The sequence below is a fragment of the Glandiceps talaboti genome, chromosome 18 (genome assembly GCF_964340395.1).
Source record: "Glandiceps talaboti chromosome 18, keGlaTala1.1, whole genome shotgun sequence".
NCBI lineage: Eukaryota > Metazoa > Hemichordata > Enteropneusta > Spengelidae > Glandiceps > Glandiceps talaboti.
In genome coordinates, this window is record NC_135566.1 from 15,282,721 (window position 1) to 15,303,620 (window position 20,900).

Consider the following 20,900-nt stretch of genomic DNA (forward strand, 5'->3'; position numbering starts at 1 on the left):
CTTCCTATTTTAGCGTATAGCTGAATAAATATTATCTTTCGAGAACTACCATACATCTATCTTTCGAGAACTACCATTAATGAGTTTATCGCTGAACACTCAGGGATGCATGTGGATTCCAAACAGTCATTTGGACAGCACTTCGTTACACCAAAATGTATGCGGAAAAATTCAACTGTCTCATTGACAACATTGACAGGTGGTCTCCACCAATCACGACCTGTTTTAATATTCATGCTATTCTAAAAAAAAACATCTTAGGCATGGTGACATTTTGGTAAAAACAAGCTCTTGACGTTTTGTAAGGCATTTGGGGGCGTGACTTATATAACCACCAAATAACCCTTGTTCGTAAGCATATGATGCTCGATTATGAGTAGTTACGACAGTCGTTACAAGATTGACACACATGCCATACGACGTTACACAGTAGAGGCGGATCTACTACTTCACCAACACGTCAAATTCTTTCAACATCAATCTCACAAGATGAGCATCTCAGAATCATGCGTGGATTACCAACAGTTTAGTCTTGTGAGTAAATCGCTGACAAATCTTGTATCTGTGAATAAAATTGGGAGGATTCTTAGTTCTTTCTGCTTGGATTCAGGAATTAGTCAGCTGAGATCACAAACTTTGAAAATCTGAAAATTCTTAGACGTTGATTTCAATTAAGAATAGCCTTGACCATGGAAACAGATGTAATTACTAAAGCTTGGGGGTATTAGTTATTGGAAACAGCTGACAGCTGGAACCTTGTATAATAATAACCTGTGATGTCATTGTCAACGATCTGCCATTAGATAATACATGTATCTATATCAAGTTAAACCCCGAGGATAAGATTCTCACTATATACAATATTGCCCTATGAATTATCAGACAAATTCAACCAATGGAATACAGATGATGTTACTGTTTTGAGTGATTGATTTTTATTGAAAATTTATCCTTCTGAACTTCGTATCCAGTATCATGGTGTTTTGAAAAAAATACAGACAGACTTATAAACGCTTTTCTAATGTTAATATCTGACCGACTCATTCAATGGGGTTGTACAAAGTTTTCTCTTACGAGCTGTTAGCACACACGTTGAAAAGGAAACACACAACAGTAAAGAAAAAATGTTATAAAATTTACGAATGTGGTGGTAAATCAAAGAGAATATCGAAAGCTGTGATTACCCGATTGACAAAATCATGTGCTATTACATACTGACCACATGCTATTAAAATGCTGAATCACGTGATATTACGATACTAGTACTGATCACGTGATATTACAATAGCAAAATGTATTTAAAACTCCATATGTTAGTTGTTGGTATCTGGTAATATATATCATAAACAAATATAAATTACAGAACCTCATACTTTGTTGGGGATTCCAACGCAACTCCTGTATTATGGATCAATCCTTCCCAAAGTCACGAGGTTGTCAAAAACAGACTCGGTTTTACAGAATCGATATGCAAGTATCCCCATAGCCAGAGTGATTGTCAAATCCTTGCAAAGCTAGAATTTAGTTATGTAGATTTGGCCTACTTAGTCATTGTTCACATTTCATTAAAGTTGAAATGGGTCAATCTGCCTTAGATATTCCGAAACCATCAGTGTCTTTGATTGTATATAATTATACAATTCAATGTCATAGGTTGAAGTCACTGTAAAGTGTACATGACAATAACGTGTACCTTTGCATCATCATCATTTTTTTGTGACGAAGGCAGTGTAAGAAATTGAGCATCTCTAGATCTTTACTGCATTGTATTTTCACTGCCAACGTCACATCTACACACGTCATTTTTCTCTTCACTATAACTCATCTGAAATTGATTGAAAAATAGATGTACTGTCGTTGGCATATTCTGTACATCCTACCGACATTTGACCCTCCACTCAACACAACGCACGCACGGCTACTGGACGTAAAATGCCACTCTTGATTGATTTACAGGGAGAATTAACTTCACATTTTTACTAACCTTAGCTTATTGCACGATTCTAATATAAAACGCTGTTACATGTAATGGTTACTCGATCAAAATATCAAGATTGTACATTCTGATGGCTATTGAGAATTTCATCGATTCCATCAGATTACAAGCACGATATCAAGGGAAATAACGTTTCTAAAAATAAGCATAAGATGAATTTCTGACTGTCTTTAGTAATTGTAAGTTAGCGATGGTGATTTCTTTCTGACTTTCTGACGAAATAAACAGAGAGGTAGGGTGTGAGTTATGTCGTGAATCTATTATTTCTATGTGTCTCACTGGGGTAACTATACATATATATATATTGTGTGTGTGTGTGTGTGTGTGTGTGTGTGTGTGTGTGTATATATATATATATATATATATATATATATATATATATATATATATATATATATATATATATATACACACACACACGTGAGCGCTTATGAGCGCTTATGAGAAATATATAAGAAATGCGTAGGTGTCTCTGGCAGTTAAATTATTTTATCATCAAGTTGTCAAAATCTTTCAAACACGTCCATGGGTATTATATTTGGATGTTATATTTTCAGTCCATCAGTTTTAATGTGTTTAATGGTCTGTATCCAATAGCAACAGACAGTGTAAGCTGAAAATCACTGACGACTTGTACATCTTTCTATACTCAAATCAACACAATCTCTTTTGTATGACGTGATGTGTCGATTAACACATCTTGGCATAATTGCTTAGGCCAAATAATAAAAAACAGTGTGTTTCCGGATAACCCGACCGACCCCAGTTTAAGCCTCCCGACCTTAACAATATGTTTGCATGCAAAAGTTAAAATGTTCCGTGTACACCTTAATTACCTCATTTGTGTTAATTTTTTTAATCGTTTTCAGAGAAACCAGGTTTTTTGTTAGACAATAACTGTACAGTCTGCATAACGTGTTCGTCTACTTAGAACTTATAATTGTTTTCATTTACTTCTTATACCCTCTCGGAATTATTAAGACCGACAAGTTATCTTATCTTGGGTCGAAGTATTTTTTTTTTTAAATCAAAAAATAAAATAAAATAAAATTCCGATCTACTTACCCTATTTTCTGAAGTCATGTTATCGGAAACAAACATTTTTTTATATTTTGCCTTTAATAGCGACACAAAGGCAGTTTTATCTTACCTTTATACATCTTAGCATTGACTAGTTATCTGAAAACTCTAGTTATCCGAAAACTCGGCGATAAAGCAATATTTTAAGCATAGTGCTGTTCTTATTTTGAATATTTTCAGCATGTTAATTGTTTTTATTCTAAATATCTCAGGGTCCATGCATTTTTAGCTGACTGGGGCGATATTTTTGCTGGGGGATCATTTTTTAAAACCACCACTTGAAGTTGGGGGGGGGGGTCATTTTGGAAAACACCACTTGAAGTGGGGAGTCACTTTGGAAAACGACAGGATAAGTGCCATTGTCGTGCCGTGAAATGACTCCTGAACATCTGTAATTTGAAAACAAATTTTTACTACGGGAGTGGGATGCCCTCTCCTGCCCCCCCCCTCCCCCTTCTGTATTTTCCACATATGTATTAAAACTTAAGATGAGCAAGACTTGTAGTAAAAGGATAAACTGCATAGAGACGATGTATGTTGTATAACTGGAACAGACTTTATTTATCAAAGCCCTGAGATACCCTGACGTAATTACACGTTCCATAGATTCTAGATTTAAACATACAAAGAAAACAAAAATACCAAAGTAGATATGTATTCTCTTAATTCATACGGTGCTATAGTCACATCAGTATAGCAAGACCTATAAAATGATATGTTAGAAATGTGCATGTGTGTGTGTGTGTGTGTGTGTGTGTGTGTGTGTGTGAAGGGGGGGGGGTCATTTCACTTTGGCTTTGGTCATTGGCGCGAGGATGTGGGGGTCAGTTTGAGAAAACCCATGTTCAAATCCAATTCATCGCTCGCCCAACACCCCCATCCCCCCACACCGGTCATTTAAAAATGCCCGGCCCCTTAAAATGAAGGACCTTGATTCGTCCTTCCCCAAAGAATCTCAAATATACGTCATACGTTCATGCTAAGGCTTATATTAGTTTCATTTATACTGTCTCTGAGTCACATCTAATGTTTCCACCTTTTCATCATATATTGTCAAAGATTCGCTATAATGATAGGGGATATCACCCAGTTTGACAAGGGCTCTTCAAAAGCTACACTTTTTTGCTTATTATCATTGCACGTGTTCGTTTGAAAGGTTTTCTGCAAGGTTATAAATCGCTTTACACATTGATTGAGAGATCTAACTTATACACTAAAGCTACCTTTTTATGAATAAGCTTTGTTCAACACGAAGTTCAATAATGAGAACAGAAGCCAAATTCGCACTCACGAACAAGCATGCAGGCAAGGCACTGAATCGAAAAAAAGTGACTACTTCTCTGAATTCGCCGGCGTTTCTTTTCTAATGTTGGAAATATCATTCCCCAGAAACTACCGTCACACTTCATATGATATAGCGTGAAATGTAAAATAAAAATTTCCGCTCGATCTGTATGCTATACAATATTCATATTCATATTATATTTTAATCAGTACACGTGTTAAATTTTCTAAATTTGTTCTTCCATATAATCCCTATGGTTAGTTCCTTTGCTACGGATTAGCTCTATTAGATTGATCCACAAATTAAACACTAAAACTCATTTTTCGTATTAATGACTTTTCTTGGTCCAAAGTATTCATTCACATGCGACAAATATAAGCATTTGTTAATTTAGCCATTTTTGAATTTATGACTTCGCTTGAGGTACAGAGTAAGACGTTCCGGACTCGAACGCTGATCATGATTAATGTATGCATTACAACCAGAACAAATAAATCCTGAATCGCCACTTCACACCAAACTGAACACCGACCGTAGGGCATTTAGCTCGTAAATACATTATTCATACTATTAAGCTTATGGACACTATTAAAGAATAATCAATTTCTGACATGTATGCTATATATACGTTGTAGGGTTTTCGGAGACCTAGTGGTTAAGCCATTTGCCTCTTATCGCTGCTGTCGGGGTTAGAACCAATTTTGAGTTTTTGGGATTAAATTTACTACGCTGTAAGAAGAGTGTCGTTCAATTTGACTATATCTACGGAACAATGCAGGTTTCCCCGGGTATTCCGGTATCCTCCTGTACTAAAGCTGACCCCCTGCTCCTGTTATTGGGCAAGGCCGGTGGTTGGTATATCAATAAATAAAATTAATAATTATATATGCATACTGATCGATTTGGTCGCACGTGAGTGCTGTTGTCCTCGTTTTGTTAAAGTTTGGCCTTGACTCCCACGACCCCAATTTTACACTCATGAAGAAGAACCGTGTATGTTTTAGTCGATTAAAAAAATGTTTTTGGGAAATAAAATCGATGATAGTATAAGCTTACATATCAGAAAAACGTAAAGTTTTGTTCATCTTCGTTTTACATTGAATTTAAAACAGGAATTTGTTCTGAAAACAAAATGTGTACCTTAGTTCTTTTTATTTTCAGATGAAAGATATACATCTGTATCTGACACTTTTTTATTCAATAAATTTACTATCATGCTGAACGAAATTTTGTTATGCCGCCAATGACACCGTGACAGTTGCTTAACTCGACGTATTAACTTTTGTCAAATCCTACATGATAGCAATTACCGTTATTATGCACTGTGTTCTTATCGTTATCACATCACCAACGTCTCTGAATAACTTGAATAACATCGAAGATATTCTTTGCCAGAAATCACGTGCGTTCACAAAGAGGGGAGGACCTCTTGGAATCTAAGACTGCACGACTCTAGATCAACATCATTTCCCCTAAATTGGGATTAGCTTCATTTAGATCACAAGCTATCCTCTCAAACATAATTCCTGCGATGGGATATTGCTATGTACAAACTTTAAGCTAAAGTCATGTTCCTCCGAGTAAGATGATATGTGACACTGTTAAATAGAAATCTCAAACAAACAGATATGTTAAGAAAAAACTCCATCACGTCAGATGCGACTTATTACAAATTACATACCACTGTAGGTTCTCAGATCTGCCAAGCAACGAGAAACTGGCGCTAGAGAAAATGGGACATTGTATACGTTCCTATGTGCCGAACAGTAAGTGTAGCCATTGCGAAGAGATAAAAAAGTACCCAGAAGTGTTCAACAAACATCCGCAATAAGCCATGTATTAAAGTGATACAATCCCTGATTCAGTTTCTTGATCCCGATGTCAAATATTACCAATACACTTATGATCAATATTCTCTTTTAAAAAGCTATGTTTCAGTACCAGGTCATTGCATTTGTGTTATTTGTGTTAAAGATTAAATGAGATCTTATGTTATGGGCCAACTTTTTCTATAGCTCTGCCATCCGTTTCCCACAGCTAGATATGTAATCTTGCAAATATGTCGATAGGAGTAGATGTGTTCTTTTCTTTTTTATTAGAACAATCATATCTTACACTTTATACATACAGTCAGCCAACTAGCCTGACGGACGGCCAGCCAGCCAGCCAGCCAGCCAGCCAGCCAGCCAGCCAGCCAGACAGACAGACAGACAGACAGACAGACAGACAGACAGACAGACAGACAGACAGACAGACAGACAGACAAACACAGTGTGACATATATAACTACATATGAAAGGATTTATTATTTTGATTTTTCCATCAAATACGATACTGAGGAAATCTCGACATGAACAGATATAACACCAAGTTTCAGGGCGAGTCGTTAATGATGTAAATAGTATTAGGTTATGAACGATATATCCCTATTTCCCAGTATTCAATTAAATGACTACTTATGAAATAAGATTGTTTCTTATTATTTCACGGTTTATGGTTACGCGTTCAGATCCGCGCTTTTACGTCGTAAAATATCTAAGTTGAGGTGATATTTTGGAGATATACTTAGCATTAATTCTGAGGTAGGAATCAATGGATAATACAATTCAGTAACAACAAAACGAGAGAGGGTAAAGGCTATCTAAAGCTCTCCAAAACGTTTTGATGAGCTTTTACACTGTGCACACTGTGCACATAGTATCGTCACTTAGGAAAATATGAAACAAACTATCTCTATTGTAGTGATGAATATTTGGCAGTAATTGATATCACATCAAAAGAATCTCTGTTACAAAATACATCTCGTTTTCGAGGTTATGTTCTGCTTGGCAACATATAAAGGAATGGTCGTATAATAAGGTTCTTTCTTACATGTATTTTACTCTAAGGAGAGAGAGAGAAGTAAACCCGTGAGTGTTCAACTATCTCTGTTGTATTAACAGCGATACAATGAATCACAAATGTAGTACTTGAAATATCACTCCTTTCGAATGCATGGCTTTTGCCACAGTCCTTGCATAGATGTACGTATCTTGTATCATGTCCACCAAGTTCAATATCCTGTTAAATGTTCCTAGACTGTATGTATGTATGTATGTATGTATGTATGTATGTATGTATGTATGTATGTATGTATGTATGTATGTATGTGTATGTGTGTGTGTACGTACGTACGTACGTACGTACGTACGTACGTATGTATGTATGTATGTATGTATGTATGTATGTATGTATGTATGTATGCATGCATGCATGCATGCATGCATGCATGCATGTATGTATGTATGTATGTATGTATGTATGTATGTATGTATGCATGCATGCATGTATGTATGTATGAACTTGTGGGTAATATTATGCTTATGTACTGCTGATATGATGTGACAAAAAATTTTACTGTCGTCATCCAATGTAGCCCCAAAAGTAAATATTACTGATAGATCAAAATAAGAAATAACAGTAGTGGTAACAGTAACAACAAGTCTACATATTACACGCCCCTATGTGTATATACGTACATTTCCTTTTGATTTTTTTCTGATTGAACACTCAGGTAGGTACATAAGCTTATAAGAGATATATATGACCATATAGGGGAGATTGGTTTATTCAAGTATAAAGCATTGACACTTTGAAATATACATAAAGTCTCATTGTGATATTGGTTTGTATATGCATGTGCCTGTGTGAGTAACCACTATAACAGTACTATAGTATGCAATATGCTCGCGATCGAGCTCGAGTATAGTACGGGTTCTATGATTGTTGTGTGCCAAAATAAATTTTGTGATAGCACCCTCAACGAGACAGTTGCGTGAGGTTCTGTAAAGTTCAACTAAGGTCATTAGTCGTCAGCTGTTACTGGTTGTCAAATGTTTCAGCTTGTGCAAGATCGCAAGAGTGTGTGTTTCTTATATTAGCTAAAATAATCGATAAAGTCCCGTGGTAAAATGCCGACCCTTACAGTATTCACCAATGTCCCTAAAGACAAAATCCCAGAGGATTTTCTGACGACCACAACTGACCTACTGTTCAAAATTCTAGGGAAGCCAAAACAGGTGAGTGGGTGAAAAGAATTGTCTGGTCTGGGCAAAACTATCTGCATAATGCATATTTCTATTTTCGTCTGGTCCTGATTACAGACGGAGTAAGTCATCGAAACGCGTGCACCGTCTGCAAGCAGGACTAATTTTCGTCGTGTTCAGAATATTTCAAATTGCTGCAGTAGTGTAGTTAGCGGTTTTGTTTTTCTTTGCAAACCCCGTAAGAAAACAAACAGTAAAACGAGCAATAGTGAGTCACAAAATAAAATATAAAAAAGAATTACATTGTAAATAAATACAAAACTACAATTACTGCAGCCAGTTTAAACTATGTTGTCATAACTTTGTAATTACTGTGTTTAGGTTCTGACATGACATGACATGGTTTATACCATTCAGGATTCTCGCAAACCAGAGCTGTTAAGTGTTATTTCTTCCGCTATACTTCGAAATAAAACCAGTACAGTGGCTAGTGGGCGCGGCTCGTTAAGAACGTTGCCGTAAAACAGGCCGTGGTTTGCGACGATGGGTTTATACACTTCGCCAAACACCTCGTTAGAGAAATGAATATCTTTTATTGCAATACTTCACATGGATGTCAAGACAACAGGTTCTAATATCGTATGACTGGAGATGACATTCAAGTTTAAAGTTTAGTTGCCTTTGTTTCATTTCAATGACGCTCGTAATTATGCATGACCTATATATATCTTAGGAAGCTGATCTCCTATGCGTGACTTATTGTGATTGTAACGATCACCGAGCAGGGACTATCTCCCCCTGCCTCTGACTTTGGAGTGAGGCCGAACTCGAGGCTTTGATAAATAAAAGTCTATGTTCCGGTTATACAAGTTACAACATACATCGTCTCTACACAGTTTATCCTTTTAATGGCTGATCTAAAGTTTTGATACTGTGGTCAAAAAGTGTGACACAATGAATGTGTGGTACCTTAATTTTACTTTTCGTTATCCGCTTCCAGTACAACTGTGTCCATATTATCCCGGATCAAATTATGTCATTTGGTGGGACAACTGAAGCATGTGCCAGTGTTACTCTTGCTTGTATTGGCAAACTAGGACTTGAGGACAACAAGGGGCACACTAAGGCAGTTATGGAGCATTTACAGAGTACCTTAGGAATAAAACCAGCAAGGTAATATGAAAAATTCTACTCTCAGAGTAGTCAAAACATTTCTTGAATACAAATCTCAAATTTTCACTGACACCTCATCAACAGGGGTGTACTACAATGGGCTACTAGTATTTGTCACATCTCGGATAGTCTAGTTCCTGACGACCGTTTTCTGATTTTAAACTACATTATCTTCACACATTACATCTAGTCAATATCATTACAGAATTCTGTGCTCCCCCTACAGCGTTCATATAAACTTGGTGATGTTATTGTGTCCCCAAGTGATTTTGTACTGGAGGTGGAGTTCGGTTTTTATGTTTTTACGGTTCACAGCTGTACCAAGTGAATATTAATGAGTGATGACTGCAGCCTGCTAATTTGTAATGGATTACTACTAAGATGTGCCATTTGCTCTTTGCCCACCATGACATTTAACGCCTAGAGTAACAACATTGACTAGACATTTGTAGGAAGTAGTCTGGTTCCTAGAATATGGTATCATTACAATTTACACCTACACTCACAGTATAGTCAAAGTCGTTACACTAGAAGTTGAGATGCACGAGATGCAATTCAAAATTCATCCACAGCCACCCACACAGTCATTACCATCATGTCTTTGTTAATCAATCACAAAATTCTAATCAATAATGCAGTCCCTCACAAACTTAGGGTTTATTGGGGCAGTTATGTAATGACCAAATATGGTATATTTGTCAGCTCAGGATGCTTACATTTAGGTCACTGTAACAGTTTGGGTTCACTGATTGGATGAACAACTTTTTGGACTGATTGTGGCACTTTGACCAGGCGTGGTTTAGTTAGAGACCACATTGGCATCCAGACTATGTGGGACGATAATGTAGTGTAAAATTGAAACATGGTTGTCAAGCACTAGACTACATCTCAAAAGATACACATGAAATAAACTTGAGAGAAACATCTGGGATCTTCATGCGTGCATCCCAGGGTGGGATTCCTTCGATCAATACATATTGCTTCCTTCAACCTGCGTCTATAAAATGTTGAGAGTGTGTGAGTAGACTTTTCACAATTGCTAAAGCATGAAACCAGAGTCCATGAACAAGGTGAATGAACCTTGCAACAAGGTGATACAAGTATTTTGTCATTTTATACAATTTACACTAACACCTGTCTATATTGATGTGATTACAATGACAAGTTGTTTACATAACACAGGGTCACCAGGTAGATTTGTCATTTTTCCACATGCAAACCATGTTAAAGCTCAGTGTACTATAGACAAATTCAAGACAAAAGTGCATGTTGTATCCAGAAGATGAGTAGGGAATTTTCAGGTAAAAAATTGATCCATAAGTAGAGAATGTTTTCATGGGAAAAGTGGGTAGCTCACGCTCATATACCTTTCCATGAGGTAACACCCCCACCCACCCCCACCCCGGGATTTGCAGTACAGAAAAAAAGATTGAAGGTGCAAAATGTCCAACAAATATAACTCTTAACCTTGACATACTTTGCAAATCTTGGAGTTTGTTCTGTGTCCCTAATAGCATGGGTTAAAACAGTTTTATATTTTATATATTTTATTACATGTTTTTTTTTTAAATTAAAGGTAAGTTTTAACAATGTATCTTTTATTTCTTTTTTGTAGGATGTATATTACTTTTGTTGATGTGGCTGCACAGAATGCCGGCCATAACATGACTACCTTTGCCACGTAGGGTTCTGCAACTTCAGTTTCAACACTCCATGGAATATGCAAATACTGTAGTATAATGTTCATTCATGTATGATGATGTAGATTAGGCAATGCTACAACCTTGTGTGAAACATTCATGTGGTTGTACCAACATTGTAGATGACAGTATCCAGCTACATGTTTTACAAGGTTGTGAAATTATTATTATTATTATTATTATTATTAGACTTTATTTAAACTCGATAGACTGTTGAGCCAAAGGCTCTTCTCACACAGTGTCGAGATAAAAATATACAATATATACATTAAAAATACTAAACCATTAAAACAAATACAAGGGTGAGTAAAATGGCAAAATCCTCATTACAACCCTGTACAAAGTTGTGAAATCCTCATTACAACCCTGTACAAGGTTGTGAAATCCTCATTACAACCCTGTACAAGGTTGTGAAATCCTCATTACAACCCTGTACAAGGTTGTGAAATCCTCATTACAACCCTGTACAAAGTTGTGAAATCCTCATTACAACCCTGTACAAAGTTGTGAAATCCTCATTACAACCCTGTACAAAGTAGTGAAATCCTCATTACAATCCTGTACAAGGTTGTGAAATCCTCATTACAACCCTGTACAAAGTTGTGAAATCCTCATTACAACCCTGTACAAGGTTGTGAAATCCTCATTACAACCCTGTACAAGGTTGTGAAATCCTCATTACAACCCTGTACAAAGTTGTGAAATCCTCATTACAACCCTGTACAAGGTTGTGAAATCCTCATTACAACCCTGTACAAAGTTGTGAAATCCTCATTACAACCCTGTACAAGGTTGTGAAATCCTCATTACAACCCTGTACAAGGTTGTGAAATCCTCATTACAACCCTGTACAAAGTTGTGAAATCCTCATTACAACCCTGTACAAGGTTGTGAAATCCTCATTACAACCCTGTACAAAGTTGTGAAATCCTCATTACAACCCTGTACAAAGTTGTGAAATCCTCATTACAACCCTGTACAAGGTTGTGAAATCCTAATTACAACAGTTGTACTTCATCAATTTTCAGTAAATTACAGATATTAAAATCAAGTGAATAATCAGTACTGTTAAACAGCTAATGATATCAGATAGTCGACAGCAAATTTTTTTTTTTTTGGGGGGGGAGAAGAATTTGTTGAAATAAAATTTCAGTTACAGAACATGATAAATGCCTTTCCATTTGACATTTGCTTGTGTGTCACTGTATTTGTCGGTGTATGTGTGTGTGTGTGTGTGTGTGTGTGTGCATGCATGTGAAATATTATAATATTCACTTTGATACAATAATATTTTTTATGTACTCTGGACATATTTCAATCTATTTCTTTACCTACCGTACAATGTTTTATTAAAAATTTTGATTTCACAAGTTTCTACTTGTATGTTATAAAGTTATAAAAACACATCTGCCATCCTCCAAAGTTAAGCTCAAAAACACCCCCAAGATAACAAAATTATTACAAATTCGTAGGTACCCCTACCCTCCATGATAGGTTGGGAATCCAAAATTGTCCATAACTTTATAGATCTTCAACAATGTACCATATCTTAAGGAACATCACTGAGATAATCAGAATGATGTCATAGGAATAATTTGCTTTCAAGACAGCTGCTCTGACACGCGTGTCACTATCATATCAACTCTGAACGCGTGAACGTCTGACCATGAACGCCGTGTGTTGCGTCGTGCTGTGACTGGATTTATTTTCTCTTCTACTCGGTTCTAGGGACAATCTGTACATTGATCGGCCCATGTAAAAAGTACAGTTATGAATAAAGGTATTACTTGAAATGGTTTCTCTATAGTGGTCTGAGGTATACGGCATGCTTCACGACTCGGTGGCGTGATGCGTAAGGAGATAGAGTCGGACATGGCATGGCAGCAGGTTGTTTTAATACAGTAACTAGTCCTGCTTGCATACGGGTCGTCCCTCCGGTGTTGAGCGAAACGCGTGCAGGATTAGTTCATATATGTGCAGCTTTATATGCATTTACGGGCATTACGTCTTTAGGGACCGGACAGAATTTACGGCAGGGGGGGGGGCCTGGGGAGAAATTATCTCTGACTTGTTTTTTTTCCTGGCCCCCCCATCCACTGTGACCAAAATTTCACAGCCCCCCCTTTCAAAAGTATAAAAATTTCATGGCCCCCCCCCCAAAAAAAAAGGAAAAAAAAGAAAAAAAGTGCGCAATATCCTGCCCCCTACAATAACTAAAAAGAGTACAAATTTTTTTGTTACTGTAGCACAACTGTAATATTTCTTTTGGTACTACTATTATGTTACTATTTCAGCCCAAACAACTTTAATAGTAGTTGTAGAGGAAGTTTTTTAGAAAACAAAACAAAATAAAACATTTTGACCATACATGTAATCATACACATGTGGTATAATCTTGTTTATTTCCCAACTAGACACCATAAGTAGTCATCACTTAATACCTAGGCGTTTGATGTGGTGGTTTTAACTGTCATTCACTGATACATACACAGAAACACAGACACAGAGTAAACACACATTCACATGCGTGATTTGTGAAAAACTGTAGTGGGGACATTTGTGGGGAGTATCTAAGGACATCACATCACCTACATAGTGTATTCAAATATCTATTTATACTCATAACACAATAACTATCTAATGTCAGACATTTGTGATGTCATGAAGTGCTAGCAAACTAAGGATTTTATGCACACTGAGGTCTGACAAATATAGCTTTCACTTTCCTACACCAAATGCATTACCAATACACATGTAAATGTAAGACATTTGTGACTTCATGAAAGTGCAAAGAAATTCAGAATGTTGTGGAATACTTAGATGTAATCAATATGCTTTCAGTTCCAAAACCATACATATTTAAACCTATAGTGTCAGGCATTTGTGACTTCATGATGAAGACAGCAAATTCAGAATTGTATTCAATACACTGTACAGTGATCATATACGGCCAGAAGGCAACTACCAAAGTTAGTGCAAAGTCACTGATGAAAAAACACTTAACACCACGCAGACATCTAAATGCTTTACAATATTTAGTACAGATAGATGCATTTGATGATGCTGAGGAGGGAAATAGTTTAATTTCACTGGTTTTAGATAGAAAGAAAGACAAGTCTTGCCTCACATCTTCAGACTCTAGTGAGTCTGAGAGTGAAACTCAAGAATAGTGTCAAGGAAAGAAATAAAACACCTATCTAAATCAGGTCCTATATATATATATATATATATATATATATATATATATATATATATATATATATATATATATATATATATATATATATATATATATATATATATATATATATATATATATATATATATATATATATATATATATATATATACCTCGGTGAGTATCAATCTGCTAAGACAGTGCTCTATACCGCAGTGGCAGAGCGTAATAGTTTTGGTAGTACTGGAACTCTTTCTTGGGTGTAACTCGGAGTTTCACGCATATTGCGATCATCAGACACTCTGAGCATATATATATATATCCTTGATGGTAATTACACACTGAACCTGTTTCCACAGTACTAAAATGTATGTATGTATGTATACATATGTGTGTGTGTAAGTGTGTGTGTGTGTGTGTGTGTGTGTGTGTGTGTGTGTGTGTGTGTGTGTGTGTGTGTGTGTGTGTGTGTGTGTATCCTATTCGGGATAAACATTTTGTTTGTTATCCCTATCGGTATAAACGGATACAATTTTATTTAAGATAATTTAAAATTCTCTTCCAACGCGTATACTGAAAAAAAAATGAGGTCTCTGAGAGCATGTACATGTAGGCATAGACCCTCCACCAGTGGAGGGTCTATGATGTAAGTCAAACCTATAGGACCATGAACGTACATACATAAAATTCGTGATTGAAATAAAATTTGACAATGCATGGTGACAGCCAACACCTTGACATTCATTCTAAATAAATCTAACTGCTATGTCAAGAGGGATGCGTGTGACTAATGACGTCCAAATAATCGCAAACCTGCTATGTTGTCGGAACCCACTTCCATGCATTCAATTATCCACCAAACACTTTCAGCTATTGTATTGTCGCCCATAATCAGTCAAAAAAAATAACACCATTCTGTAACATTATATATAGTCCGTGTTCGAGGCTAGGTGCGTGACACTCCGACCCTGACTCCGACCTTGCATTATCCCTGTGATATCCAGTGCCATTGTGAACGATCGTGCATATAAAACTGGTGCATACCACTTTGTACATACGTACAACCACCCAATTACATTGTAAAGACAATCAGCACAGTTGACTTCAACATGCCCACCCTCCAGATATTTACAAGTCTGTCGAAAGATAAAATTCCAGATGACTTGTATGTTAACTGCTGCAAGATAATTGCAGAGTTGCTTGATAAACCCGAAAAGGTGAGTCTCCTATATCAATTTACTAAAAGCAACCCGTGCGTTTAGCTGCGTAATGGGTAAACATACAATGTTTGTTATGGGGAAACTTGTGTTTGCAGTTTCACAAGCTGAGATTTGTGTTATAGGGTGAATCACAGACAAAGACTTAATACTTGTTTGTTGGTTAATAATATGCCATATCTAAAAGTGATCTAAACAAATATTGTCAAAAACATTGACCCAGATGTAAAATTGTCATGAACGCGTAGCGCGTAGCCTTGGTTGAGACATGACGCTGTTTATGCATGTCGCCAGAGATCAAATTTTTAATCGAGATACTAGTAGCGCATTTTGTTTAATAACATTTAGAGGTTTTCGTTTTCCATACGTATTAAACATAAGAAAATGACTACATTTTTTTGCGTTACTACATCTACCCAAGTTCAAAGTTCAATACATTTGATTCGTTCGTTGAGCACAGTTATATGAGTTAATATTCTGCTCGATGCTCCTGTCTTAACAAAGTAAACTATTTTCAAGATGGGTTGTACATCCATAGTACAATGGATATCCATCCTTCAAGCTTCTTTTAACGTTTGTGATATAATGTACATTTTTTGACCAAAAATATTCATTTATAACGTAATAGTAGATCAAATGACTTTCAAATGACATTACATGTCCATGTTACACCTCCATGGTTCAGGTTGAGCCTCGAGCTGATCATAGCGCCACCTAGAGGTCAGTTGTAACTATGGACTTTGTCTTCATCATGAGGATTGTCGATCCCGAGATTGAAAGTGTAATGTTAAAAAAGTTGAAAAGCTTGTGCATTAACAAAGCCTTCGTTACTCAGTATAAATGTATGAATTTCCTCATAATATGAATGTAGCACTCACATAGTTGTAGTCAATGTGATAATTTTGTGGTGTTTTTCTTATGTCAATTGAATCCAGAATATCATGATCCATGTGGATGTTGATCAACACATGTCTTATGCCGGTACTTGTGATCCATGTGCCTTTATGGTATTATCCAGTATTGGCAGACTGGGACGAGATAAAAATAAAGAGTGCTCTGAGAGAATCATGCGATACATAACTGACGCTCTAGGAATACCTGGAGATAGGTAATTATGTTTGAGGCGCATTTTGTTTAATATGTTTAATATTAATATTGCCAAGAAATACATAAGTGAAAATTATTGAAAATCCCATAGTCTCGGTTACCCAGACTCTTGCCGCAGGGGGCTCTGCCTACAAGACCACCCCAAATGAGTGTCTGGGTAACCGAGACTAGAAATCCCATCAACTCAAATTATACATATACAATGATTCTTTAGTAGTCACTTGTGACTTGCAGTAGTATTGTCAAAATGTTCAAAATTACCATTACTTTTCCCATTTTTTCCTAGCTATTACTTGCACTGGTATAATTATGTTATTCTCCAATATTTTTCCTCAAAGTATTTGTGACCTAAGGGTTAATTGTCACTACTCGTCTAGCAACTCGTAGTGACAAAGCCCCTTAGGTTTCTCATATTTTCCTTGCTTGAATGAAGACAAATATTGGGGTATAACATCTAAATGTCATACTCACAAGCCAGAGAGAGTATTAATTTTTCCACTGATGCAACAAAAAATAATACTTACGCGGTGCTGTAAAAGAGGCTGTGGTTTACGATAATGAAGCTATGTATAAAATAAGAACTTGTGTGTTTACATAGGTGACATACAACACTATACATAAGATGAAGAGATTGGCAGTATACATCTCTACTCATAAATTACCACTATTAAGTTCAATGGTGTGAGTGTGTGTGTGCATCAAGCTACAAATCCAGCATCGAGAATTAACTGTGTGCTCAACAAAGACAAACTAACAATCAATAAGCCATTGCGTGATCCTAGAATCCTATAGTGAACATTTAAGTAAGTCTTTCTTGTAAACCTAGATGATGTTTTTGAATTCCCAAATCTATTCTTCTTTTTTCTACAGGATGTATCTGCAATTCCGAAATATGGATGCTGAAAATGTTGGGTACAATTACACGACCAAGGCATTCATGTAGGAATGGTTCCAACAACATTAGCAAGGCATTCATATAGGAATTGCACACTATCAAGGCATTTATGTAAAGAATGATAATACACCATGAAGGAATTCATCAGTGTAGTAATAGGAGTGGTTTTAATTATGATATCAGGGCATTTATGTAGGGGTGGTTTTGTATCAGGGCATTCATGTAGGGGGTGGTTTTATCTATAATATCAGGGCATTCACATAGTGGTTGGTTTAATTTAACTACAATATCTGGGACAATATCAGGGCATTCATGTAGGGATGGGTTTAACTATAATACTAAGGCATTCATGTAGGAACAGTGTATTGCACAGACACGACTACTTTGTTCTTAAACATCATTCAATGTGATTGATGGTCAAGGTAGTGAGTTTAGAGTCACCAAGTTGCTGGTTTCAGCCATGCTGCCACCATCTGTTCCTGATATGTCAATAGTCCTTGGGCAAGATTTGAACCATGATTGTATCCCAGGCAATCCAGCTGTATAATTGGGGACCTGGTAGGATAGAGGTTGCAATGTGAAGGATTTAATCCTAAGTGCTTATAGAGGCTGCAGTGGACTGTATGCTCCCCAGGGACTCGAGTTATAGGGCTGTTGTCCTGATATAGGTCTATGCCAGGGTAATAGTTTTTTTCAGTGCTATGATCACAACATCTTTTATACAAAGCACTTTAAAGATATATACTATTATTACAGTAATTCAGTATAGTTACGCAAAAAAAAGAAGAATTGTTTGTGGTCAGCATGCGCATCACTTAAAATACCCCCACATCAAACTTTTTTGTGTGTGTGTTTGTCCAGCCCATGCAGTCTGCATTGAAACACAAAAATAACCCTACCTACATTAATTGCTACTTCAGTGGAGACAACTGTAGAGTCAATCATTAACAAACAAACGACATCTGCCCCTACATACACAATTGCTCTAAAGTACTTAACATAAAAAGAACTTTAACTGTCATAAGTAGTAGATTGAGCAACAGATTTGTTGAGAATTAAAAGAATAATTTGCATCGTCACACCACCTCAGACAACATACCCTGACCAGAAACAATTCTTTTTATTTTTTGGCCTTATGGTAATTTCTTTATTGTAAAAATAACCTGCAAGTACTTCAAGATGCACACCAATTACAAAGTACTGGATTTATAGACAAGAAATTGTAGAAATCAACTTTACATAACCTATGCATTTGCTAGAGGCTGCTTGAAGTACCACTAGTACGACTGAGTAATCTGTTTTTTAAATCATATATTTGTACAAACTTCAGCTGCAACTTTTTTATTGGCAAGTCAAAATATTCTGCTAGCATAATGTGGGGATGTATGGAGAACTTCAGCACATCAGTAAATACATATATATATATATATATATATATATATATATATATATATATATATATATATATATATATATATATATATATATATATATATATATATATATATATATATATATATATATATATATATATATATATATATATAGGAAGTCAGTGGTAAGATTTATCCGTAGTACAGTGCTCGATACGTCTGCACGCAGAGCGGAATATATGTTGAGGGTAGAAGAAAATCAAGTCGGGTTTTTCGTCTCTACAAGCCTGTTTCGTGAGTAAATCACTCATTGATGTACATCAACATCTCCTGACGAGTGATTTACTCACGAAACAGGCTTGTAGAGACGAAAAACCCAACTTGATTTTCTTCTACCCTCAACATATATATATATATATATATATATATATATATATATATATATATATATATATATATATATATATATATATATATATATATATATATATATACATACATGTATATATAATTTGGTGCATCAGTGCAGCAAGGACATAGCAGATACAATTGCATAGCAGATATGACCTTCCCTTACTGAACTGACGCAACCATATACATGCTGTAATGTATTTGTCCAATTGAAAATAAAGATCAAGTTGCTTCACAAACACAATGTGGTACATGTTAACATTATAATTTTAAATTTTTCTTTTATATTTCATCTAGTGTTTTTACTGATTTTAGGGTTGAATCATGTAGAACTTGCATACTGTCCTATGCATTGGGATAGTATTGGGTTTGGGAAATTGATAAAATGGCTGGGGAACATGGGGTAGATTTCACCTACTTTCGTCACGAATATACACAAAGCAAATGCACATTTCACATTAGAAACACATCCTCTATCATATTCTCAGAGAATTTCAGTGTGTAAGATAGCTTTTCGTAGGTTCTTTAACAAACACTTACCTATAAACACAACATAATCATGGAACTGCATTCTTTCCCAAGAATTTTACTCCTTCCAACTGGGAAATAAATAGTACAAAAGGAAGTGCATCTGATGGTCATAATAATGTGTGGTAACACAACTGTCCATCAACATAAGAAGGAAATATGAGATCCCAAAAGTGCAATCATCCTTCAGATCTAAAAGGGCCATCAATAAGTTTATATATTCCCAATAGGGAACTTGTAAACCCACCATGTTGAATGTTGCATCATGGGAAATGTGATAATAAAATACTAATCAATCAGTATTGTAAACAATATTGTCACATTGTTTATAACCATGAATGATCAATTCATAGTTACCCTGACCATTGTGGGAGGTTTATTTCATCGGTAGCGACAGATAACATATTACGATAACCACAGATAATCCCATAGTCCTTTGCGTCTGAACATGATCAGTTTGGATTGCAAATTCCCTATTCCTTCTCCTTATATTGCATGGTAGGTATAAACCTGCAGGAGCTGTAATTGGGGTAGTATTTGTTTCAATCAGACAAACCAACACTATATTGACAGAAAATTGTTAAAATACCAATAATTAGACATTGTACATATCAGTTTGAGGTCTGTTTTATCTATCAGTAGTACATGTACGTAGTGTACCTGGCCCGTTAAGTTGAAATTATGATTCATTATTATGAACCAAGAATCAATAGGCCTTTCCAAAATTTGACATGGTGGTGCTCTACTTCCTGTCTATGTGTACCTTGGGAGTATACATGGTATACATGGTATAGGTTACTTGGTTAATCATAGAACACTGCTGCTTTCCTCGATATCTGAACAGTACAAAAAACATCCCTGATCTGCACTTCTACAGAATACCATGAGACAAAACTCTTTAAGAAAACAACACAATGAGATGACACCCCCAA

The 20,900-nt window shown here is 36.0% G+C and overlaps 2 protein-coding genes across 2 annotated transcripts; both read left to right on the forward strand.

The window, feature by feature from the left end:
• Nucleotides 1-8,221: 8,221 nt before the first annotated feature.
• On the forward strand, nucleotides 8,222-11,643 carry LOC144449470 (macrophage migration inhibitory factor-like). The gene is made up of 3 exons (XM_078140008.1): nucleotides 8,222-8,419; nucleotides 9,387-9,559; nucleotides 11,175-11,643. Exons 1-3 carry the CDS (start codon nucleotides 8,312-8,314, stop codon nucleotides 11,242-11,244), a joined length of 351 nt encoding a protein of 116 aa, XP_077996134.1. The 5' UTR covers nucleotides 8,222-8,311; the 3' UTR covers nucleotides 11,245-11,643.
• A 3,792-nt stretch (nucleotides 11,644-15,435) lies between these two features.
• On the forward strand, nucleotides 15,436-19,051 carry LOC144449405 (macrophage migration inhibitory factor-like). Its single transcript, XM_078139934.1, has 3 exons — nucleotides 15,436-15,654; nucleotides 16,590-16,762; nucleotides 17,632-19,051. The coding sequence occupies exons 1-3, from the start codon at nucleotides 15,547-15,549 to the stop codon at nucleotides 17,702-17,704; spliced, it is 354 nt and encodes a 117-aa protein (XP_077996060.1). The 5' UTR covers nucleotides 15,436-15,546; the 3' UTR covers nucleotides 17,705-19,051.
• The last annotated feature ends 1,849 nt before the right edge of the window (nucleotides 19,052-20,900 follow it).